This window comes from Ctenopharyngodon idella, chromosome 14 (assembly GCF_019924925.1).
Source record: "Ctenopharyngodon idella isolate HZGC_01 chromosome 14, HZGC01, whole genome shotgun sequence".
NCBI lineage: Eukaryota > Metazoa > Chordata > Actinopteri > Cypriniformes > Xenocyprididae > Ctenopharyngodon > Ctenopharyngodon idella.
In genome coordinates, this window is record NC_067233.1 from 7,095,367 (window position 1) to 7,122,417 (window position 27,051).

The 27,051-nt window shown below is 35.8% G+C and overlaps 1 protein-coding gene across 1 annotated transcript; it reads left to right on the plus strand.

The window, feature by feature from the left end:
• Positions 1–1,962: 1,962 nt before the first annotated feature.
• egf (epidermal growth factor) lies at positions 1,963–26,927 on the plus strand. The gene is made up of 24 exons (XM_051861038.1): positions 1,963–2,526; positions 5,905–6,104; positions 6,232–6,413; positions 8,563–8,790; positions 9,806–10,011; positions 11,587–11,700; positions 11,847–11,969; positions 13,939–14,061; positions 14,747–14,872; positions 15,053–15,189; positions 16,479–16,627; positions 16,700–16,804; positions 16,989–17,212; positions 17,388–17,555; positions 18,851–18,994; positions 19,109–19,207; positions 19,361–19,477; positions 19,719–19,844; positions 21,569–21,691; positions 21,911–22,079; positions 22,427–22,591; positions 24,086–24,185; positions 24,286–24,388; positions 24,855–26,927. The coding sequence occupies exons 1-24, from the start codon at positions 2,385–2,387 to the stop codon at positions 25,016–25,018; spliced, it is 3,537 nt and encodes a 1,178-aa protein (XP_051716998.1). The 5' UTR covers positions 1,963–2,384; the 3' UTR covers positions 25,019–26,927.
• The last annotated feature ends 124 nt before the right edge of the window (positions 26,928–27,051 follow it).

Below are 27,051 nucleotides of genomic sequence, written 5' to 3' on the forward strand. Positions count from 1 at the left end.
TGCAGCCTGGATGTGCATAAGGTAAACAAAACTACAACGGTTGTGTAAATTCATTATTGCATAAATTCATTAAAGGTGCAATATGTAAGAATTTTGCAGTAAAATATCCAAAAACCACTAGGCCAGTGTTATATATTTTGTTCACCTGAGTACTTACAATATCCCAAATGTTTGCAACTATTTGTAAATCGTTAGAAAATTGCAATCAATTGTCAATTGCGTCATACCCGCGTTACCCACGATTTCCGCATAATAAAAGTTGCGCTGCTCGTGAGGCGTGTGTTGCGCAATCGCTCCAGTGGCCTCGTTCAGCTCCCACAACACTCGACCTGCTCTGCTTTATACTATAGTAACGTTAATAATCGCATCCATGAACATGATTTCTTCCCGAGTCCTATCCCGATTATTTCCACCAGCTGTGATGTGAAAACCACATATCCCAAGATTCCGCACTCAAACTTGCCGTCATCAAGCTACGCCTTTGTTTTGAATAGGCCTCTAGCGACCTCTAGCGGACAGAAAATTTTACATATTGCACCTTTAAAGGGGTGGTTCATTGCAATTTCACTTTTTTAACTTTAGTTAGTGTGTAATGTTGCTGCTTGAGCATAAACAGTATCTGCAAAGTTACAGCGCTGAAAGTTCAATGCAAATGGTTATATTGTCTTTTAAAGAATTCTCTGTTTAAGGACTACAACAAACGGCTGGTAGGGACTACAACGAGCTTCTTCCCGGGTTGGTGACATCACTAACCCTAGAATTTACATAAACCCCGCCCCCGAGAACACACAACAAAGTGGGTGAGGCCATTTTACTGCATTACAGTATGTAACACAAATGCAATAGCAGGTCATAAAAGCAAGATGACAAAATGACAAGTTATAACCGTAATTAAACTAAACTATACCTGTTCTATCTTCATGCAGCATAATTTTCTGGCTCTGTAGGATTTTATAAAAGTTCCAACACGAGCGATTTATAAATTATCATGACAGAATATGCTAAAAAATGACTTCAATAGTTAACTACACATCAGCTACATAAATTCATCAACTAACCATTCAGAAGCGTCCTGTTGCATTCAAAATGTTGTCACTTATTCTTGAGTCTCTCCATCATTGTCCGACTCCGTTTTGAACATAAAAGGCCGAAGAGTTTCTGACATTTTCAGTGAGTCTGCATGAGGTAATGTGAGGAGCTGCTAAGTGCTAACAAGAGCTCCTGAAACTCCACCCTCTTTTGAGAGCAGCAACTCATTTGCATTTAAAGGGACACACACAAAAAGGAGTGTTTTTGCTCACCCAAAAATTTAACATGCTATAAAAAATGATCTGTAGCATATTTTGAGCTAAAACTTCACATACACACTCTGGGGACATCAGAGACTTATTTTACATCTTGGAAAAGTGGCATTATGACACCCATTTAATATTGATCTGTAGTTAAGTGATCAGAAAAGCATTATTATCTTTTTCAGTACTAGTCTATCTCTATCATGTTTAAATGTCAGTTCAATTAGTTAGTGAATTCTGTCCAGCGTGACGTCATAGCAGGTCCTGTGAGTGTGTATCAGAGCGGACATTGTGCTGCATTTCCTGTCCTGCTTAAGTAGAAGAATAGAGCAGCTGTTGTCCCTGTACCTGCCGCATATTTCCCAGAGCAGTGCTTCTAATTCCTGTGACAATATGACAGTTATTCTTATAATAGGATTGCGTGTAGCGGCATTTACAAGCTCCGCCCCCATCGCCAACCCCTGTGATTCTTCACTCTGGGGGCCAGACAGAGACTATGCAGACACAACAACACATTAGTTTAATGGTTTGTGTGTGTGTGTGTGTGTGTGTGTGAGGGAGCATCCCATTACTCATGAGCAGCACAAAAAGGTGTGTCCACTCCTACTAAATCACATGCTTAAACTGAGGAAGGCCAGGAGGTGAACTCAGGGCGACTTGTGTTATTCTTTTAAGTTGTAGAAGTGCAGTTTTTGTGTTGCTTGAGTTCCCTTACATCAGGGAAAACCCTCTTCTGAGCGCTTGCTGGTCTCACCATGTGTCAAATTTACCATGGGACTGTCAGGAATTTCATACTTTGCTTCCAAAACAGCTAGAGAGCAGGAGGACCGGAGAGATTGAGGCTCTGTGTGTATGTGTGTGCCTGACACAAACCTGGCCGTCCTACAGGACTCTCAATTTCAACCAGCTCTGTGCCAAAAGGACACCTCTGGGATATAGATGCGCTTTTTGGAGTCTTTTCTCCCAGATTGTCATTTAGTTGAAGCTGGTTGGCTGTGTGTGTAAGATGTGTGGGGGTTACAGCTGCATGGTGGGGTGTAGTGATCGAGGAAATACCTAAGAGGAGAGCCCTGTAGAAACTGAGATAGGAGTATGTTCTGGAGGACGATAGTGGCCACCTTTCACTTGTGGTTCTGGATGGTGAGTATGGGCCCTGCTAGAGCTTCAGGCCCTGCTGAGGGAGCGTCATGCTGGGGTGGACGACCCTGGGCTGCTGGGAACTTCAGCTGTGTGGGTAAGTGCATCATTGAAATTTTGAACGTGCGATTGTATTATGAACCAAAACAGGTTATGCATTATAGGGACCCTTGTGAAAAAGACACTTTTAAAATGAGTACTTACTATGGAAATAATTACTTTAAAAAAAAAAAACTTAAGTGTGAACTGAATGTAATGTTTTCGGACACTTAATTGCTTGTTATTCACAATAAAATGAATATGTATAATAATTTAAATTTATGTGAAATTATTAGTTGATATGGTTAAACTGTACTGCCAAATATAAGCATGATAAACTACAGTTAACACACTACAGTTAAAATGATTAAGTACTTTAATAATATGTGCTTTAGTTAGTCAGCACATCAAAATATAGGCACTTCTTTAAAGCATGACACAAATAATTATTTTACAATAATTTTAAATGTTCTTTTATTACAAATCACACTTTATCACAAAGAGCACTTATTAAAAGTATACTGAAGTGTATTAAGAAACAGCCATAAAAGTACACTTAAGTGACCTTTTATTTCATATCATCTCTATTTTTTATTTATTTGCACGTTTGAATGCACACAAGCTCAAATCAGATTTGAGAGCTACGGCAGAGGAAAAATTTGTAGCAAATGACTTTTTATGGCACTTTAATTGTGGTCACCAGCCATTGGAAAAAAAGCTCCTTAAACATTCTGCTAAGAAAGAAAGTCATACATACAGGAATGAAGGACATATGGATAAGTAAATGATGACTTGTAATTTTTGGGGGTGAACTATTACTGTCTATGAAGAGATAAAATCTGATTTGGAAACCAGTCATTTTAGGAAACACTTAATCATAAGTGTTTTTGGACTCATTGCCCAGATTTTTGCTGCAGTGAGAAAATAACTTTACCCTCCCTTCATGAATCATAATATTTACTGTAAGCAAGTCTGTTAAATATCTATTAAATCAGAGTGTGTCCTTAAAATAAAGAAAAACTCCTTAAAAAGCTAAAAACTTTGCATGATGTGCTTAACTTGAACATCAGAATTCAATTGCTTTAATATACTCATCGAAATGTTCTTGTAAATTAGTGGCTATTGATTGTAACCAAAACCATGTATAATCTTTTTCCGTTATTTGTCTCTATATATCCTAGCAACATGGCTGTGCCTTTGTGAAATCCACTCAAACAAGTTTGAAGGCCTCCACTATGGTGTGTGTTGCTAGGATACAGATGCTTTACTTCTACAGGCATCTGTGAGATAGATGTGAACCTCTCCCCATTAAAGCATGAAAAGACCTGTCACGAAGCAACATTAATTCACATTCTGAATGACATTATAGGTGCTAATATGAGTATAGGGAATAAAAAGAAAATAATTAGCAATTTTATGACCAACAAAGAATGTATTTGTTAGCCGACAGGCCTCATTTATCAAATGGCTTCATTTTAGGGTCACACCATAAGGTTTCTGGGAGGTTTCATGTTAAAGTTATTTAATTTCATTTAGTCAATACAGCCACTAACATACAATAAAATCAACATAAAGTCTTCTTCCTCACAACTCTGAGCTTGCAGCTTACTAATTCCAAATTAGTAAATCTTTTAACAGAAAATGAAAACTTTTTGATCTTTACAGACCAGTTTTAATTCAGGTTATGAATTTGTGAGACAATATTTAATCCTTGAATTTCTACTGAAATTTGTCTATATTATTTACTTAGACACACTATATTATTTAAACAAATAAATATGATTATGACTCTACCTTTTATTGCAGAACATTGTAGGCTAACATATCTTAAAATATGTTACATATATATACAGTATATTATATATATATATATATATATATATATATATATATATATATCACAAATCACAATTCACACATTTTCTGTAATTACTAGCGATTATCGCATTTAATTTTTTTAATTTATATTGTAATACTTTCACATTGAGTCTCCAAAATAATGTAGAAACAACATAAAGACAGAATATTTTAAATATTTGTTTAATGGCAACTTTTAATTAAGTACTATGAATCACTGTAATGATTCATGCTGATGTCTCCATAGAGTACCTCAGGGATGACGTGGTTTTTAGGCAAAACCTGGAAGCGAGTTAGCATTTTAGGACTTCCGGTTCCATCGCCTTAAAGTCAATGGGTTTTTTGAATGGGTTTTTGCTAAATCGCCTGAAATAAGGTCTGTGGTTAACAAAGCCTCTAAATATTTTCACGTTTTGATCTATGACATAAAACACACCAGTTATAACCCGCTTGTGATTTTTTAAACCTTTATTGTGTCTTAAAAACGGCGGTTGCTAACAAATTGCTAAAAGGGACTACTTCCTTTGGCGGGGACTTTAGACGTCATCATGACAAACAAGACATTTGGACAGCATTTCTCATGAAAAAGTGGATAAGTATTCATACACAGCGCAAATCATAATCCATGAGCATGTTTTAAATAAAGTTGTTTTCTAAATAAAGTTTGAGGAAGCTTGGTGGTGGTGACGTTGATCCGCGACCATGGTGTGCTGTAGTCCGTTTATAGCCTACTGTTATCTTTTTATCTTTTTATCTTTTATTTCATCTCTGACAACTTTATTTAGGCTTCGAAATGCATAAATGTTGTGTTAACTTGTAAAGATTATCTTGATAGACAAAACGTGTAAGTGTCAAAACCCTTTGTTAAACACAAAGTTTATTTTTTGCGATTTTCCAAAAGTCTATGGGAAAAATGCATAGGCTTTCGATCGAGGGAACCCGTGTGCCGCTAACTTCCTGGTTGGCCTACAAAAATACGTCATCCCTGAGGCACTCTATGCTGTATTTAGAAACACCCTCACATAGTGTTAACTAGTTGTTTTGTAATTTGATGAAAAGGTAATACAATACTAAGCGTAATGTTTTAAATACATTTTTTTTAAAATGAAAATATAAAAAACATTGCAAGATTTACGATGCTGATGACCATTAAAACGAGTCATCACAGTCCGTTAAAAGGGTCCAAACATTCCTACCAACCAATCAGAGCCCTGACCTCAACCTCTTACCCCACCCCAAAGATCAGAGGGCTGTGATTGGCTGATAGAAATGGTGTTCAGTAAGCATATCCCGCTTTTGTAAATCATGTTTTACCTTTATTGCCAAATTATTTCTTATTAGTCAACTATATTGATATTGTAAATATATTGTTTGTGGCCATGCTGTTTAATTTAATATTGGATTTAGAATTAGTTTGATTTGAAGAGAGGTTTGAACAGGAAAATAAGATGTGCACACAAACTTATTAAAATGGTTAACTTCAAATAAGAATCAAATTAGAAATGATGTCTGTGTTCACTGCATTCAGTTTGTATCTTTTTGATTAGGTTTGTCAGAGCTTGTATTTGTGTCTTCAAAGATCCTGAGCCTTATCTGTTACTTGGCCTTGGAAATGGCATCCAGAGGATGAACCTTGATGGTGGGGACCAGAGAAGGATCGTATCTAGGGTGGGAAGGTCTATCTTGTTAGACTTCCATTTAAGTGAGGGGACAATGTTTTGGGCTGACACACATGCAGGACAAATCAACAGGGCAGGACTGGATGGAACAGGCAGACAGGTACTACTTTATTTATTTATTTGATTTTTATATATACAGTAAAAATACTATAAATACAGTATTTTCATTTTAAATGTCAACAGTGATTGTTTGTAGCCTGTTCCAAGCCTTTGGTTTATTCTTTCAGGAACTTCTCTCATCAGTGAAAAGAATCACAGGTCTGGCTGTGGACTGGATTGAAAACTCAGTCCTCTGGAGCAATGCAGATAAAGGATCGATACACAGAATGGACACAGATGGGAGGAATGAAAAGACTGTCTTGAGAGACCTTTCTCAGCCCAAAAGTGTTGTTATTGATCCAAATGAGAGGTAAAAATAATTATTATACAAAACTGTACAGTCGTTCGTGGAAAAGAAAAATGCAAAAATTGGAATAATTTACTCATTTCAGGTTGATCTCTCCAGAAAATTAATATTTTATTTTGTATTTGAAAAAAAAAAAAAAAAAAAAAATACATAAGGCCTACATAAAAGGGCATAAACTTCAATGGCAATAAAGTTGTTAGCATATTGAGCTTGTGGAGCAATAGGTCAGACCTGTTACCCACAACAACATGTTTTACATTTTTTTACTCTGTTCTCTCAGTAGTGTGCTTATTGACTCTTGGGGAGAACGAGGATGACTAAAGACTTTGTCATTTTCACAGTTCTTTTCAGGACTGTGTTGCTCAAATCCTAGTTTGCTTGCTAGCTATAAATGCTGGAGCATTCAGACGTTCACATTCTTTCGAACATGGCTGGCACATAGGTGCAGTTTTAACAGGGTGTCTCCAACAGCATACTACAGATGCACACTGACCTCACTTCTCAGTCAAAGGACTAGTCTGAAGAGATAATCAAGTGTTAATAAAGCAACCATTTTGGTTTTTGTATTGTATTTGTATTGATGCACAATGGATAATTTAATTTAAAAATACTATTTTTATAATATTTATATTATATATAATATGTAATATTTATTAGGGATGCATGCACTGATATAAATGTCGATATGCTGATAATTTTTTTTATTATGGCCAGTAACTGAAAATGGCTTATTTTAAAATTTTATACTGTTTTAGCTAAATAAATAAGAAATAAAAAACTAAAAACTAAAATCTGTCTTTTTCAGTGATTTTTAAATGAATTTATGCATCACAACATTATAATGTACAGAATGAAAATGGATATTCATTTTGAGATTTGTTAAAGATTACATTTAACAGTATTAAGTAATACATTTTCTTAAAGATTAAATTTACGTGAGTGTGACTGCAATAATGAGCATGTTCAATTAAATATACATTTTCCACTAATACAATACATTAAAAATGTATTCAGCCGGTTAAATGATATGGTAGAATTTAGGACTGTCAAGCAAGTTTTTAATCTAATTAATTAAACAATGTGGTGATTAATTTAAATGCAAATTAATCACACATCAAATTGGGCTGAGAAATTACCCCCAAAAGATAATTTAAAGTCATTATTGTGTTAAATGACAAAAGCATCAAATAGACTTTACAAAAAGTAGCTTTATAAAAAAAAAAATTTTTGATTCGACATAGAATTTATTACGCATAAACTTTTAGGCTTTAACGGCCATGAGGGTAAATGATAACAGAATTTTCATTTTTGCGTGAGCTATATCTTAAAGTTTTTTGTATTAATATGGAAATAGGACTTTTTTTAATGAAATGATACTCTAAATAAGAAACTGCCAGTCACTGAGTCATTCATTCATTCGATTCGTTCAAACAGCTGATTCATTGAGGAATGAAGTTTATGTATGGGCCATTGAATCATTGGTTCACCCGACTGATTTGCTCAAAACATTGATTCATTCAGAAACGAAACACCGCTGTGTGTTGCTTGGAGATGCACAACAGCTCTGCTTTGGCTTTATAGGTAATATTTTCGTTGGCAAAATTGAGCAAAAGAAGACATTATTGTCTCTAAAATAACACAATATTAACTTCTTATTGAATTGTTGTATAAAATTGCACTTGTGTGAAATTGCGCTTGTTACTTGTGTGATATTGCTGAACTATGTCTTGATATAAATATGAGACAAAAACTACAGGGGCATTTTTGTCCAGATATCTTGAATTTTAGGGGCGTTCTAACTGCTTTATAGACTCTGCTTTATAGTTGGTGCCCTGCATCATGCGTCACCAATCAACTTTATGAAATGTAAGATGAATTATGTACGCTAAATGTGTTAATAATTTTAATGCGTTATTTTTTTCTCATAACTAAGTTAACGTCTTAAATTGACAACCCTAGTAGCAATATATTGTGCCTCCCTAATTTATATTTATCAAAAACTGTAGTTAGACTAAATATTTCACTTTACATAGCTATCTGAATTAATCTAAATGAATCCTTTACAGTAAGTTGAAGGTTACAGAGATGCAAAATGATCTATGTGAATGTTGTATAAGAATGCTACACTGATATGTACAACTTTTTTTTCCAGATATATTTTCTGGTTGTCAGATGGAGTGACTCCCAGTATCCAGCGTTCAGACGTGACAGGTGGGAAGAAGGTGACAGTGCTGAAAGTTGCAGACAGACTAAAGGTTCTGACAATAGACCACCGGGACAGGAGACTGTTCTGGGTTCAGCAAGGCCAAGGAGGGCTCACTGCAATGGGCTCCTGCAACTATGATGGCAACATTATCAACGTCTTTAATCAGCCCTTCAGGTAAAATTGAGATCCATCCTTTATGTAAAGGATAATGTACACCTTACATGGTTGTTCATTCATTCATCGATTCATTTATTTATTCATTTATTTATTTAGTAATTAAGTAAGTAGCTCTTTATCACCCTTAATGGAGTATTTTACGAAATAGCCTGAAAGTAAATGATCTCCCTTATTGCAGAGATTTTTATATAGCGCTTTATACAATACAGATTGTTTCAAAGCAGCATTACAGTGATAACAAGAAAATGATTTAATGATGCGAACAGAGTTCATTTCGGCTGTAAAGCAGCTCTAAAAAGAAAATAGTGTCAGCTGAAGTCAGTTCAATGTTGATTCAGTTCCATTTTAAAGATCATCAATTATTAAATTAGTTCATTTCATGTATAAAGCATTTTTGCAGAAATACAGTCTCAGTTCAGTTCTTATCCAATAGTGTCAGTGCAGTCAAATCAATATTATTGTTAAATATTAAGCGTCCCCAACTAAGCAAGCCAGAGGCGACAGTGGCAAGGAACCCAAAATGTAAAAAAAAAAAAAAAAGGAACCCAAACTCCATCGGGTGACAGAATCGAGAAAAATAACCTTGAGAGAAACCAGGCTCAGTCGAGGGGCCAGTTCTCCTCTGAGTTCTTAACTATTTAGGAAATAGTTTTCCTCAGACATCAGTCATTTTTGTATAGTTTTGCAGTCATTATGTAATAATATTTGAATTCAAAATGTGGCAGCTGACCAATCAGAATCAAGTATTCAAGCCATCCATGTAATAATTACTTTAAGTGAGTGTTAAAAGACAGCAGTCTAAATCTAAATGTAAATATATAGGAAATGAGCATGTTCAATTAAATATACAATATCCACTGATAAAGTAAAAAAAACAAACAGCCAATAAGTGTGTGAATACTGTGCCTTCCTATGTTTATATATTAAAAACTTTTCACAAATTATAGCCTACTTTTCTAGTAAAGGAATAAGTATTTTTACAGTAAAGATGTCCTCCCCGCTCTACCTCTAGACCACAGGCTCTGAGGATGACGATTTTCCTGGATTATGTGTACCTAACAGACTTTAAGTCAAAAAGAATAATACGGGTAAACAAGTACACAGGGGGCCGAGGGGAGAATGTCAATTCCAAAAGGATGCCGCACCCCCCTGCTGATGTCAAAGTGGTACATCCCATCAATCAGCCGGTGGTGGAAATTCCAACTCCATTTAATCCAGGTTGGTAATAAAAATACACATAATCTTAATATGCTGGAGTATTTGCATGCAAAATATCTAAACATATTTGAATAATCACTTAAGTTATTTCTAACAATTATTTAATTGCTCCAATTATTCCAACCTTCTATCTATAATCAAACTGTGGTGATTGACCAATCAGAATCAAGTATTCCAGTCATCCGTGTGATAATTACTTTAATTGTGTGTTAAATGAAAGTAGTCTAAATCTAAATGTAAAATTATATGTAATGAGCATGTTTAATTAAATATCCAGTATCCACTAATATAAAAGCTTCACAGTCCTATACCACTTCCTGGGTCGACATTTCATTCGGTAACGTTAGGCAGTTTTGATTTATATGCTGTTTAATGTTTGATGATGGCGTTATTTTACATATGCATCTGCTTACATATGCTATCGCTTTTTTCTGCTTCTTTTTCGCCTGTGTTTTGATCCAGAGCTTCTGTACTCTTTCAGAAGATGCGAAATAGCGCCCCCCGCCCCTACTGTTTAACAGTGAAAACACGGAAATAGAGTTAATTGCTTTAAAGGATTAGTTCACTTCTGAATGAAAATTTCCTGATAATTTACTCACCCCCATGTCATCAAAGATGTTTATGTCTTTCTTTCTTCAGTCGAAAAGAAATTAAGGTTTTTGAGGAAAACATTCCAGGATTTTTCTCCATATAGTGGACTTCAACGGGGTTCACTGGGTGGAAGGTCCAAATTACAGTTTCAGTGCAGCTTCAAAGGGCTCTACACGATCACAAACGAGGAATAAGGGTCTTATCTAGCGAAACGATCGTTTTTTTTTTTTTTTTTTTAATTTATATACTTTTTAACCACAAATGCTTGTCTTGCACTGCTCTGTGATGTGCCACGCATCACGTTGAAAGGTTTTACCTTGTTTTTTGTAAAGGCCGTTTGGCTTATCTTTGCATGTTTGCTTTGTAGACGCTGGATCGGTACTTCCGCCTATGTCACGCATGACCTTTCTAACATGATTACGTCATGCGTGCGGATCTCAGAGCTAGTGCAAGACGAGCATTTGTGGTTAAAAAGTATATAAATATGTATTTTTTAGAAAATTACCAATTGTTTTGCTAGATAAGACCCTTATTTCTCATCTGGGATCGTGTAGAACCCTTTGAAGCTGCATTGAAAATGCAGTTTGGACCTTCAACCTGTTGGTCCCTGTTGAAGTCCACTATATGGAGAAAAATCCTGGAATGTTTTCCTCAAAAACTTTAATTTCTTTTCAACTGAAGAAAGAAAGACATAAATATCTTGGATGACATGGGGGTGAGTAAATTATCAGGAAATTTTAATTCTGAAGTGAACTAATCCTTTAAAAAAAAATATAGGAATTTGCATTCAAAATATCTAAACAATACATATTTGAATATTCATTATAATTTTTATTTAATTTTATTTAATTATTCCACCATACTACCTATAATCAATTTGTATCAAATCAGGTAATTAAAAGTTCTTAAACATCACATAAAGAGCAACTTTATAACATAATGGTGGTCTGTTCATGGAAGGAGATGCTGTTTGTTCTTGTGCAGGCTGCAGTCGACACACAGGAGAGTGTGTGAAAGTGTGTTCCAGTCCCAGTGACACCGGTCCTTGCCACTGCAGGGATGGTTTTTCCCTCAGTAAACAAGGCAACTACTGTGAAGGTACAGACTCTGTTTCCTTTGTGAATCAGTACTATCTAAGATACATGATAGCATTAGTGTAGAAATTTACAGCTGTCTAATTTTTTTTGTTCAAAATGTATTCATCTGAAGAAGAAGAAAAAAAAAACTCTCTCCTTCTCATTTAGATATCAATGAATGCGCCCTGTGGAATCACGGCTGCTCACTGGGATGTGAGAACGTCCCGGGCTCTTACTTCTGCACCTGCCCTAAGGGTTACATGTTACTGCCCGATTTGAAGACCTGCCAAGGTAGGACTGGGGGGAGAATGGGGGATAGATTTGAAACACTATCACTATTAGCATACATGTCAATGAGCTTGAAGTCATGGGTCAGGGAGAGAGGGAATTATAAAAGAAAAAGGGCTAGAAAGAGGCAGAATCATCTCTAGATTGTTTCTGCTCTAATTGTGCATTGAAGCAGAACCGGACAGCGCAGTGCGATAAGATAATGAGGTGACATCAGTAATAAGGGACATATTTAGTCAGCAGCTTTGCCTTGCTAAGCAGGTCAGTAGCAAAGCAACAGCGAGATTAACCCTTGTGCACCATCGGATACTCATACGCACATGCAGTCAAGTATGTTGTCATGTTTTCTGGCTGTCAGAATATTCAGAATGATTAGTGATGAGGAAATGACAATAAAAGAATTATAAAATAAGTAATAGATTTTTATTTATTGTGAATAATTAATTTAGGATAATAAATACATTCAAGTTTTGAATGCAGAAAAAAACTTAAATTTATGCAAAAAAAAAAATAAAAAGTCGGCCTGAAACAGAAGTTGCGATAGTCTTTTGACATATATTGAGTGAAACAGCTGCATGAACAAGACAAAATGTAGGGCGGGATTTGATTTTGTCCATTAGGAATTGATTGGATGATTGGATGGTTGTGGTTTGCTATTGCTGTGATCCCAGGTGAGTGACAGGTTGTCCCGCCCTCACGCCAGTAAACGCATCATCAGAGAAGAGAAGAGATGTCGCCGTATGAGGGAAGGGAAGTTATTTTGATTAAAGATCATGAGGGCACATTAATTTATGTGCACGGATAAATCATTTATAATAGATACTACAATATTGCATAAAAAAAATAGAAATGATAAATTTTGATTTCATGCTTTCAAGCTTATTTTGAGAGTGAAATTGTCACATAATCATCTTGTTAACTGTCTCAGAGCGTCACGTGTTTTCACTCGCTCTGAGCAATAGACCCCTTTCGCACTTTCACCTTTGTGGGTGGGATTATGGTCCTGACTTCATAACAGGATTGAAGAGAGTGTCCCGTTAAGAAGCTTGTTTCCCACCATATGGCTTCTTCAAAACCTATCATCGCCACTGGTGACAGTCCCATTCCCATTTTCGGATAAAAATAGCTTCTCTGGAATTAAATCTGTATTTATATCTGTTTTAATTGCTGCTGTTATTTAATGTAACTTGACTGGAGGCATTGTTTTTATATGTATCCATTGTTAACCTGAATAAATAAGAATAAACATATAGGATGATTGGATTTGGGATTGTTAGGTGTTAAAATAAGGACTCTCTGATAGGCACAGTGCCACAAGGTCTGTTGGTTCAGACTGAGAGGTGTTCATGGAAACATTGAGGTGAGAATTGATCATCTGAGGACAGGGCTTTTGGAAATGAAAGATTGAGGGCATTAGCTTTAGACTTGTTTGCGTTATCTTGTCATCCAGCAGCTGGCCGTTCAGGCGACAACAGGTCATTCCATTTCCCGAAGTGACCACGCCATCCTATTAATGCTTGGTTTGAGAAGAATATGTGAGGTGACAATTAAATTGAAATGGCAGGGTTATGAAAAGGACATTTTAAACCCTAACAGTTGATATTGATTTTATTGTTGTTATGTTTAGTGTCCCAGAGAATGATTTATTTGGAAAATAATAATAGTAATTTTGAAATTGACTTTCTGTTTACTATGTTATTTATTATAATGAATAAAAAAACTGGTAGATAGATAACCAGTATTCATTCAAGTAATGTTATTTCTGTTCAATTTCACTCCTAATTTGCATTGTAGAAAATACAGTAAACAAAATATGTTGTTGAGAATTCCCTGCATGTATAAAATAATTTATTTATTTTTTTACAAAAAATATATATTGTATATACTCAATAAAATGAATTTGTTTTAGTAATATATTGTTGTAAATGGCAGAATGAATGGCCTGCTTACCTTTGTCCCTATGTGTCTACAGAGACTAAACCATGTGTGGAGAATGGTACAGTTTGTGATCATGGATGTGTACATACAGCAGAAGGAGATGTGTGTGTGTGTCCAGAGGGATCTGTGCTAAATTCTGATGGCCGTTCATGCACAGGTTTGTGTGTGGGGTTTTTTATGTTAAAAGCCACATTTTGTACACTGTAAAACCCGATGAGTTCAGAATACTCAAAATTTTTGTAGACACTGATTACCTAAAAAAATGTAAGTAAAGCAAATCAAATTTTTTAAGTAAACAATAATTATAAGTAACAATTACACTACCGGTCAAAAGTTTGGAAACATTACTATGTTTTTGAATGAAATCTCTTATGCACATTAAGGCTGCATTTATTTCATAATAAATACAGGGAAACAGTAATATTGTGAAATATTATTACGATTTAAAATTATGGTTTTCTATTTTAATATGCTTTAAAATAATTTATTTCTGTGATGCAAAGCTGAATTTTCAGCATCATTACTCCAGTCTTCAGTGTCACATGATCCTTCAGCAGGATCCATCAAAGAGACTATTTACTTGCATGAACTGTTAATCAACATTGAAGTTTCGCAGCCCATTCTCGACCTAACCACAGTCACTACTCTTCAGTAAGGGTTTACTCAAAAATGTTGAGCTACACAAAAATAAAACTAAACTCCTCATTCAGATGTAATTGTTTTAAGTTGCATCAATGATTTAACTGACTTTAACTGCAGTGTACTCAATCTTTATAAGTTAGAAGTACTGTTCGGATTTACAGTGCATGCAAATATGACTGTTTTCTTCACCTGTGTTTCAGGCTGTTTGTCTGCGAATCAGGGGGGCTGCAGTCAGTTGTGTGTGACTTTATTTCCAGGCAGGTGGGTGTGTGAGTGCCAGCCTGGATACCAGCTACAGCCGGATGGCAAACACTGTGCTGCCACAGGCGAGTCCTACAAACTTTTATATTCTACATTCTGCCAGGGTGCCTGTCTGTCTTCCACATTTTGTCTCCTAGAATTATTGGGTTAAGCATGTAGTTAATCAGTATTTAAGTGCATTTGCTTCCAGTGACCTAGAACGTCTGGAATCTTCTGGAATCTCTACTTTTTTTTTTTTCAAGCAGGACCTCCATCGTACCTGTTGTTTGCCAATGTAGTGGATATAAGAAAGATTAACACAAATGGCAAACAGAGCAGAAAACTGCTGGAGGAGCCGAGAGGCACTATCATTGCTGTGGATTATGATCCAGTGCAGAAAAGGGTAAAAGATCACACAAACACAATCACACACATGGCTGTGAGAGTTTATGGATTGGTCAGGCTGAAGAGGCTACTGCTGTTATGATAACTGCCATCTAGTGGAAATAAGATGTAAATGCCATATGATGCAGGGGCTCAGCGCTCATGTGAGACTGTAGCGCTATGATGTACTGGATTAAATCTTGTACCCCCCAACCCAACCCAGTTAAGCTCAAACCTCACCCTAACCTTAACCTGGTTTGGGAAAAAATCACACGTCTACTACGTATTGGATTTGAACAGATTGCAGCGAGGACATCTTGGCTCACGTTAATAATGTTTCAAAATGTATTTACTGTCATCTAGTGGCCACAGATTATAAGTGCAAGAAGATGCATTTGTATTTTCATTCATTTGCACATTTTATATAGTACATGCATTCAAGACGGTCTTCTGCCCCAAGCTTAATGAGTGTGGGGATGAAACATGCACAAATAGTAAATTAATAAATAAATCTACAATAATTAAATAAATTCACAATAATTATACCCACATATTTAAGCGTACATATATAAATAATGTAAGTGTGCATGGAGATTTTTTTTTTTAAATAAATGCATATATAAATGAATGCCCCCATCAATGCAGAAATAATACAATATACAACAGGTAAATAGTGTAGGAAATGCAAAAAATTTTAATTCTATATTTCTTTAATCTTTTATTTATTTCTGTATGTAGTTTAGTATTTTTGCTTTGTGTATATATAAAGTCAAACCAAAATTTATTCAGACACCTTGAACATTTCATTCATTAATACAGTTTATTCACTATAGTTTAAAAAATGGTAATAAAATATGACAAGATCTCAAAGTTAAACTGTGTCAGAAAAAAATAATCTTAATTATGTCAGATAACACTTAAGCAAAACATGGTCAGGTCAAAGTGTCTGAATAATTTTTGGTCCCAAATTTTTATCAATTTTACTGGTAGTCCACTGTATGAAGAATTTTTGGGTATAATATGTCACAGTTTACTTTATTTTGCTAGCCTCACTTACATAAATGAACTATTGTGTCCTGCACCCACTAGTAACATATATTAAAAATATCAAAAATGTCTGAATAATTTTTGGTTTGACATATATATATATATATATATATATATATATATATATATATATATACACTCTTTACTCTTTACAAATCAGAACAAATTTTTTTTCCCAGATTTTTACATGATTGTTTCATTTTTCTTTGACCAAATAATGATGTCTCATATGAAAGTAGTCACTTGGGTTTGTTTGTTTAGATGTATTTTGCAGATAAAGGCCTGAAGCGTATTGAGAGGGCTTCACTGGATGGAGGCTTCAGAGAGATGCTGTTCTCCACTGGACTCGACTCACCCGAGGGTCTGGCTGTAGACTGGGTCCATCGCAAGCTATACTGGACTGATAGAGGGTGGGCTGCAGACGAATACAGACACACTTTCTTAAAAACGTACTTATTTGACTTTAACATTCTGCTTTTCAGATTATCCTCTATTTCCCGCAGCAGTTTAAATGGCCTTGACAGGGAGATTTTTATAGATAAAGACATCCAGAAACCCAGAGGCATTGCCCTACATCCTCAGGCACAGTAAGACCTTTGAAACTGCATGTTTCTTCTATGCAATTTGCCTAAATCCTGTCAATTTAAAATTGTACAGTGGCCATAGCCATTTTATTCTGAATATCTTTTTTTTTTTTTCATTATTTAATCACTCTCATGTTATTCCAGTAACCCATGTTATTACATGAACTTCTCGTCTGTGTGTCTGGAGGAAGGTATATTGGACAGACATGGGTAGTCGTCCTGCAGTGGAGCGGTCAGGTCTGAACAGAGAGATGCGTGAAGTTGTGGTCAGCACCGGTCTGGTGTCTCCTAGTGGACTAGCTGTGGATCACGGCTCCCAGCATCTGTACTGGTGTGACCTGAGCAGAGGTGTGATTGAGTCAGCCAAGCTGGATGGTTCAAATCGCCATATACTAAGTGAAAACCAAGTAGGTGAGGCACACACCTTCAGCAGACAAACAAAAACTGTATGTATACATGGAAGTGAGCACAAACTAATATTGCCAATTAACCTGATTTTATGCTGGTTTATGACAAAACACCCTATAGACAACATGCTTTTCTGTGTGTAATATGTTTTCTGTTGATCATTTTTGCTTTGGCTCAGGTCACCCGTTTGACGTTGCAGTATTTGAGAATGTGCTCTGGGTCAGTGACTGGGAGGGTCACCTGCTTCACCGGCTAGACATGAGAACTGGACGAAACCTTGAACATGTCCATGATGACACTATCCAACCAGCTGCTCTGGCTGTTGTCCACCCTCTTGCCAAACCGGGTACGGATGCTGTGTCCCATTATTAATATATCTGCTTTGTGTTTAACCATTGTTTTTATTGGCATGTATAAGGGCATAGGGAAATGGAGGTTGTTACTAGCTAGTTTGTAATGAAAGAGGGAAACAAATTGTACTGGATCATTCCTTTTATGCATTAAAGGGATAGTTCACCCAAAAATGAAAATTCATCATCATTTACTCCCCATCAAGTTGTTTCAAACCTGTGTAAATTTCTTTGTTCTGCAGAACACAAAGGAAGATATTTGGAAGAATGTCAGTAACCAAACAGATCTCCTATGGTAGTCAATGGAGGGCGAGATCTGCTTGGCTACTGACATTCTTCCAAATATCTTCCTTTGTATCAAGCAGAACAAAGACATTTACACAGGTTTGGAACAACCTGAGGGGGAGTAAATGATGACAGAATTTGTAATTTTTGGGTGAACTATCCCTTTAACTCCATAACTTTAAAAACATGCCTTTGTTTTAGTCTTTGAAAGTACATTCTCTTTCAAAAGTTTGGGATCATTAAGATGTTTAAATGTTTTTGAAAGAAGTCTCTTGTGTTGAAAACAGTTGTGCTGATTAATACTTTTGTGGAAATCATAGATTATTTGATGAATCGAAAACATTTCTTTGAAATACAAATGTGTAACTTGTAAATGTCTTTACTGTCACTTTTGATCAGTTTAATACATCTTTGCTGTATTTAATTTCTTATTCCTGACCCCCAAACTTTTAGATTATGGGTTGCACTTTATTTTACAGTACATGCACTTATGTGTACTTACAGTGTACTTACCTAAGAAAGTACTGGGTAATATAACTTATATGGGTTAAGGTTAGGATTAGGGGTAGGTTAAGGGTTAGTACCTAGTTATTACTCATTACTATAATAAGTACATAATATGTACATGGGGAAAAGGACTGTAAAATAAACTGCTACCAAAATATGAAATATGCTCTGATCAAGCTTAGGCACGTAAAATTTGTTAATAATAACTTGATTTACACAATAAAAAAAAGAAAAGAAAAAGAAACATTATGATGGAATATTTGTTTTACTCTTGACTCTTTAACCTGAAAAACTGGCAGTTTGACAAAGAAAAATGGCAGCATCTGCTCAAACCAATGTAGTGATATTATTCCACTGAATTTTCACTTATTGTGATAAAAAAAATGTGATATTAAAAAAAAAAAAAAAAATTGTGATATTTTATTCAGTATAGTGGGACATATGCTGCATAATTAGAATGACTCAACTTATGGAGCAATTCATGTTTTTTATCTTCTAGGAGCGGATGTTTGTCTTCATGAAAATGGAGGATGTGCCCAAGTGTGTGAGAGCAGACTGGGATTGGCTCATTGCTCATGTCACTCAACACACATTCTTTCAGCTGATGGAAAAGACTGTCTGGCGATTAATACATCATTCACTGGTCAGTGTAATGAGAATCAAGTTAAAATACAATTTTTTTTTTTTTAAATCCTAAAAAATCACATTAAACCATCAAAGCAATTTGAAAAGTAACTTTCTGCATTTTTCCACATAGAATCAGATGACGGTGAATCAAGTGATCGTCTGAGAAATAAAACACTGAATGATGAGAGCACACCACTGGCCATGATTTACACAGAGAAGATGATTTCAGGTAGAACAATATCCACAACTAATTGATTCATCATAGACAAAATATTTATTTCTTATTTTCATTATACAAATTTTGGTTGCAAAATACTGTGATTGACTAATCGAAATCAAGTATTCCATAAATTTACTTGAGAATGATGTTCATTTCATTTAGACCAAGATGACTGCTACTCTCTCAGATGTGATGCGAACGCTCAGTGTGTGCTGCAGGAGGACCGAGCCGTGTGTCAGTGTGTGAGAGGTTTCACCGGAGATGGAGAACTGTGTGTGGGTAAGTGTGTGTAAGTCTGTGTGTGTTTGCACTACATGTCAGATGATTTTGATTTCGTATAGACTGAAGCAGCAGGTTTGTGATGTATGTGTGAAACTGAATTCGAGTGTAGGGATATTGATGTGTATGTGGGTGCGGTATGCACCTGTTATTGGATGTATTGATCAGGCTTTATGTAAATTTAGGTTTGTTTAGATGAGCACATACAGTATTGACAATATGTGTTTGTGTGTTTGCACAGACGTTGATGAATGCAAAGCAGGCCTGGCAGATTGTAGTGTTTCTGAGGCTGAGTGTATGAACACAGCAGGTGGATATTTCTGCCAATGCAAGACTGGATTCAGTGGAGATGGTCAGCACTGTATGGGTACGACAAAACACATTCAATACATTATATATATATATATATATATATATATATATATATAATTACAGTTAGTTTCGGTCATCAAATCTGGTCTAGCAGCGTTCCAAATATACTGATATAACCAGGGGTGCACATAACTTTTTTGGTCTGGTTCTCAAGGGAGCACCTGGAGATGTTGCTTGGTACTCACACTTTGCTCTCCTCACTATCTTCTTTTCTCTCGAATATGGTAGATGATGATAATGTTTTTTTTTTTTTTAATTAACATTAATGACACAGACAACAGAAAGAATATTAGGCTGCTGTCACTTTAAGACGGAATGCACGGACCGAATATACTGAAACACATCCGGTTTCTTTCTCAACTGTTCGCTAATGATATAACTGAGAATACTCTCCGAGACAGGTATTTTGACATAATTTTGTTTGTATGTGTCGCTTCAAGCGAAAATAAATGCGAAACAGGTATCAATTTGGTGTTCGAGTGCTGTCTGAAACGCGCCTCTCTCTCTCTCTGTCTTTCTCTCGCTCTCTCGCTGCGTGCGCGCGCTTCTGGTGTCGCCTCTTTTTCTGCTTTTAAAATCATTTAAATGTGTTATTTGGTGAGACAAAACACATGCGTGCTGAACCGTTGGGCCTTATCCGTACGGATCACGGATTAACTGCGATCCGTTGCACACCTAATAATTAAAGAACACACTTATCATCATGATTGCTATCTTACCAGAGATGGAGAAAAATCCTACTCCAGTAAGTAAATGTGTCCCTGTGAACCGTTCCCCAAATATGTTGGTACTCAAAAACGCTTCCCTCCATGTTTTCTGTTGTGCATCGTTTATTTTTACCATGCATGCACACCTGCGCACCAGTTATGTGCACCCCCGGATATAACAGTCCAAAAGCATTGGGACCAAACAGACTGTCAGTTTGTGTATTTGTGGCTTGTTACTGTCTTTATGAGTAGTCATTTGAATCATTCACTCAACCAATTCGTTTCAGAAACATTGATTTATTCAGTAACATCACTACGGAGACTCATTCTGAGTTTCTTGAAATATTCTAACAGTTCATTCTGCATTGGATTTGTTTGCAATGATATTCGTTGATGCTGAAAAACTACACAAAGTAAAGTGGTGGCAATATTATGACTAAAATGTAAGTTACTCAGTATCAACTTGTTTACTGAACTGCTGTTTAAAGGCAATATTCACACTGGTCTGAATATCAGTTATATGACTATAAATGTATGATATACACTACCGTTCAAAAGTGTATTGTCAAAGACATTTGTTACTAAAGATTTCAAATAAATGTTGTTCTTTTGAACTTTCTATTCTTCGAAGAGTTTCCACAAAAATATTAAGCAGCACAAAACTGATAATAATAAGAAATGTTTCTTGAGCAGCAAATCAGCATATTAGAATGATTTCTGAAGGATCATGTGACTGGAATAATGATGCTGAAAATTCAGCTTGGCCATCACAGAAATAAATAAAATTTTAAATTGATTAAAATGGAAAAAGTTTTTTTTTTTTAAATTATTATAATATTTCACAATATTGCTGTTTTTTACTGTATTTTTGATCAAATAATGCAGCCTTGGTCAGCATAAGACCCTTCTTTAAAAAAAAATGTACTGACCTCAAACTTTTGAACAGTATGCGGTACATATTTTTCCCAAATATAGAGATCATTATGTGTGTGCGCACATGTGTATTTTACAGATATAGATGAGTGCAGACTGAATATGCACGATTGCGATGTAAACGCAGAGTGTTTGAATGCTGTAGGAAAATATCAGTGTAGATGCCGATCTGGGTTCACAGGCACTGGATTCAGCTGTCAGGGTAAGATTCATCTTTTGAATGTTTAAATGCATTGTAGCTTTTGTTTGAGTTGTCTACATGATTTATGTATTATGTGCCGTTATGGCTTGAGACCATGAGCAGTTGTTTGATAGGACTTGCTAATCTGAGTTCGTGAAAAAGAGTAATGCACTGACATTTAGTAGAAATGTATGATGCAACGAAATAGTGACCTAATTTTCATGCTCTGTTTCATTGCAGAGAAGTCTAAGGGCGCCCCCTCTTGGCCGAGTACGGGCAGTCCACTTGATGTCACATCGCCATGGCAACACAATAACGTTGTGCAGAGCTGCCCTTCCACTCATGACTCGTACTGTCTGTATGATGGAGTGTGCTTCTATTTCCCTGAGATGGAGTCTTATGCCTGCAAGCAAGTGTTTGCTTATATACCGTAGCTTTTGTCATGCAGAAACTTTGACCTGATTTTTTTCAGATTCTCATTATCTGTTTTTGCATATTCCACAATTTCCCTTTAAGATTAAAAGCTAAGCCAATTTTTAAAATGTGGCTTTAGGTAATACGCAGTAGATGGCAGTCTTGCACTAAAAATCATTTGGCTTTTTATTGAACATTTGCCCTTGACAAAAAGGACACACGTTAAACATATTCCATAGACTACCATTTTATTCTTATGTTATGTTCTCTATGTCATCTGACTGAAATAATGAATATTGCATTTAATGATTGTGTGTGTGTGTGTGTGTGTGTGTGCTGCAGCTGTGCATTAGGCTACATGGGGGAGCGCTGTCAGTTCAGTGATCTTGAATGGTGGGAGTTGCAGCAGGCTGAAGAAGAGAAGAGGAGGAATATGGCTATCGCAATGTGTATTGTGCTCTTCATCACTCTTCTGTCCATCGCTGCCTGCATCACTTACTGCTATGGGTGAGAGTGATAGGCAGTGCTAGCATATAGTTATTCTCGATGAATGGAGGCAATGGATTTTCAAAGAATAAATAATAAATAATCTAAATTATATATATATATATAATTTAGAAATAGATTATATAGAAATAGATAATATCTTCACTACATGACCAAAAGTATGTGGACACCTCAAGAATTGAATTAAAATTTTAAATTCTATAACTTTCCAGTTCAAATTAAAGAGACTAGTTCTTCAGTTCTGAATTTGCACAACCCTGCCATATAATGTATCATGGTCAAGAAAAACTAAAAATATAAAATTGAAAAAGGTACAAAACCAAAGCATCTGCCACATTTCAATCTTAATGCCTCCGATTTGTAGTGGATTCAAGGGACAAGATGAAAATAGAGACTGTGATGAAAATGGCTCAAAAACGGCCTTTTTCCATTTCATCAAACACCTGTAATGGTTCGATTGCTGCTGGTCTGGGTTCATTTCCCTGCTTTACCGGGTGAATGGCGTGTAAAAGTGGCATTAAATTGTTTATTAGGAGAGGAGGCTGGAGCCAAAGCCAATGAAACATTTAAAGATGTTTTCATCCCCTTGAGCATGTGTCAGAAGACTTTAAACACACACACACACACACACACACACACACACACACACACACACACACACACACACACACACACACATCAAAACAGCTGGGTGATATTTTCCTCACCCTGGCTAAGTATCTAATTCTCTATGCCTGTGTTTAGGGGGTTTAGTGACATTGAGCCGTGGTGTGGTGTTTTCTAAAGCAGCATACTCATGTCGGGTTCCTCTGGCCCCTGCACTTCAATGCAGCAATTGCACACTTTCAATTACATGCTTGGTTTAGCTTGTACTACAGCAATTACACATCAAAATAGGTCATTCTTATGCCCCAAAATGGACTCAGTGATCTATAACCTTATTTAAAAGCTACATGGGTGGCAATTTTTCTGTCTAAAATTGCGTTTTTCACTTGGTTACTCGTGTTTCCATTTTATTTTTCTTCCATTTTTCTATCTATACCAACTTTACACACTAACTCTCTCACATACACACACATACACAAACACAATACTGGTTTGGTTTATCCCAAAGCCTATTATTGCCCCAGGTGTAAGGGTGAGACACACATATCAAATACACATGTTTGTAATAATGCTACTTATTATACCTTCACGTCTCACTGCAGGTCTTCATATTTCATTCTCACTCAACAGGATCCAGAGATTGGTTTTGCCCTCGGTGTCAGTTAGCAGGGTGCCAATCCATGAACGGAAAAGATCAAAATGCCTCAGATTACTATTTACATAGATATGAGGGTTATGTGACTATAATACATTTCATAGGAGCCAGTTCAATGAATGTGACATTTAGCCTTTCAGAAACAAGCAAACAAAAGAAATGTATTCAAAGGTCATTGAATCTACAGAGTTCATAACTGAACCAGACAATGTCAATGTTTTACTGTTTATCAGGTCTAAAAAACATTTTGCAACATGTCCCTCAGAGGATGATGTGGGTGACATAAGCATGAGTGAGGACAGTTTCACTGAGACAACAACAACCACTCCACAAGTAAGATGCTTGTTCCTATTGTCAGTTTTTGCTTTTTCTTTAAGTGACTTCTTTGCTTTTATTAGACAATACTGTAGATTTGCACATTGTGTGTATGTAGGTCTATGTAGTTTTGGACACCTCTCCCTGCGGTGATGAAAAGGTCCTTCATGTTGTAGGGTGTCCCAGAGCAACAATATTCCACTCTTGCTCTTCAGACGCCGGTAAAATCTTCTTTCCTATCTTCTCCCATAAATTAAAGTCAGGATAGAGATGGGTTGAATGACAAATTCACCTACAAATTTGCATATAATTATATACACACACACACACACACACACGAGTGTGTGTGTGTGTGTGTATATATATATATATATATATATATAGGCAAATTTGTCATTCAACCCATCTATCCTGATAAAAACAAATCAGCAACTGTCTTGATATCATAATGATATAATTTTATTATTCTTGATATCATTTTTTTTTTCTTCTTCATTATGATATCAGGACAGTTGCTGATCTTTTTACATTATGCCCCCAAAATTCAGAAATGATAAGAGGTGTATATAAGTCATATGTATGAACTGCATTTTGAATAAATTAATAGATCAAGACAAAAAAAAAAATGTGTCGTCATTTGTCTGAATTCTTATATCCTTTTTTTTTTTCTTCTTTCTTTTCTTTTAGGAGACAGTTTTGCTTCAGAAGAGACTGAGAAGCTACAGAGAGACAACTGTAGTCTGGATGTTGCCAACTGCTCTGTATCCTGCGATGTGCACAAATTTCTGGTTACAGAGAAGGCCACCGATAATCTCATCTCCTTAGAAGACCCTCAGGCAGCACCCCAGTGATTCACCACAAAAATACTTCATTGGTGGCTGACCCATGAACTGCTAATGTCAATATGTTCAATGTTCAAAGTCACTGTCATTCAGTGTTACAGTACAGTCAAATATGGGACAGCATTCAAAACGAGGTTGTTTGAACAAGTTTCCACATTCAAGTTGCACCAGTTATTTGTCAACATTTCATACAATTCAAGTGAAATGTTACTCCTGGTCAGATATAAATATGCCAGTCATGCTCACATCAGCTGACTCTCAGCTGATCCATGTCTAGCTATAGGAATACAAAGTCTATCACAGCATCCAAATATACAGTATAAGGTCCACTCAGTATTATTAGCAGCTTTATCGCGTTGCTCAGGAGATAATAGCCCTCGTCCATCCCCAGCTCCTCCTTTTGTCCAGTCAGGACTTGGCCTTCTGATATTCCTCTTCGAATCAGATTGTCATTTGTCATGATTTATGTCGTTACATTAAATTATTGTCATTACGAACATTAATGAAATCTGCAATACATTTATGTTGGTTCTGCTCTGTTTTCCCTAGGGGGGTTATTGCTGCTTTCCCTGCTCTTATCCATGGTAGGCTGCATGGATGGGAGTTCTTGCACAGAACAGAACCATACTGCCAATCCAAACTGTATGCTAATTGTAAATAATCTTGGACGATAGTGGTCCTGACAGAAAAGTAGGTCACTATCCGGTCACTATTTGAAGTAAGGATATGAGCCATGCAGGGAATCTGTAAAAACAGTGCACATCCCTCATATGGTTTTATGCGATATATATAAGAGCTGTAGGATGTGTTGAGGCAGTCTAAAGAGAGTCCTGTTCATCTGAAGAAGGTTGAAGGTTGTTGCGTTTGAGCCATAAGCCACATTAGATGCAGAATCCAAAACCTATAAATAGAGCTATAGTATGCAATACACCACCTCAGAGCATATTGAGCAGCTTATTGTTTTGTCTTTGTATTATAGTTATGAAAACTGTCATTGTTTTATTAATGGAGCGTGAAAATACTGCTTTATGAGCAGAAAATAACATGTACTCGGCCTGTTTTGCTTTAGGTGTTATAGAACAACATTTCAGTAGCATATCCGGACTTGCTAACATCAGCATTGGTGTCACAAAGATATTACTAGATGAAATGCATCTACAATGAACCAACAATAAAATCTCAGGTATCAAAACATTATTAGATAGATAACATTTGCTATCAAAAAGATATAAACAGATTTCAAAATGTGATATTTAAGAGAATTAAAGTCTGAAATTAGTGAATGAATCACGCTTAAATTATTCAAGAACAGGAAAGTTTAGTAGTCAAATATCTCACAAGTCATGGGAAATTAAAAGCAGTATTTTGGCAGCAAGTTATATGTATATCTGTGTATCTATCAGACAATGTATATGCTGGGATTATTAGGTTTTAACCTACATCTGCTGTTTTGAGCCAAAAATAAAATAAATTAGACCAGAAAGTACAACATCCGACCTAATGCCATTTGTTCTCTCTCCATTTTTATCATCTTATTTTTTGTTATTGATGTCATGTTGGATTTACATATAGATATAGATATAGACATGTAAACATCCCAGAATAAACAAGACAATGAAGCTCCTTGTGCATCATCTCCCAATCCTCATTTGCACTAAAGCACAAAATATAGCATTTGAAGAGAGAAAAAGCATACCAAAACATGCAGACAATGATGACGCTAAAAGCATTTAAATAATAAAAAATAGTTTTATATCTAAATATATGTAAAGATAATTTGTTGGTGCTTAATTTGATCTGTTAATTGTGTGCTACACAACTTTCAGATGATGATTAGAGTGCTTAAAAGTTTAGTTCACCCAAAAATGAAAATAATGTCATTTATTACTCACTCTACAGTGGTTCAATATTAATATTATAAAGCGACGAGAATATTTTTGGTGTGCCAATAAAACAAAATAACAACTTATATAGTGATGGCCGATTTCAAAACACTGCCTCAGGAAGCTTCGGAGCGTTATGAATCAGCGCATCGAATCATG

Excerpts from the sequence above, each read along its gene's own strand:
- egf (XM_051861038.1), top strand. The coding sequence starts at position 2,385 with ATGTTCTGGAGGACGATAGTGGCCACCTTTCACTTGTGGTTCTGGATG. Across the intron at positions 19,845-21,568 it reads AGATGGTCAGCACTGTATGG|ATATAGATGAGTGCAGACTG; the intron begins GTACGACAAAAC and ends TGTATTTTACAG. Across the intron at positions 24,186-24,285 it reads CAACAACAACCACTCCACAA|GTCTATGTAGTTTTGGACAC; the intron begins GTAAGATGCTTG and ends GTGTGTATGTAG.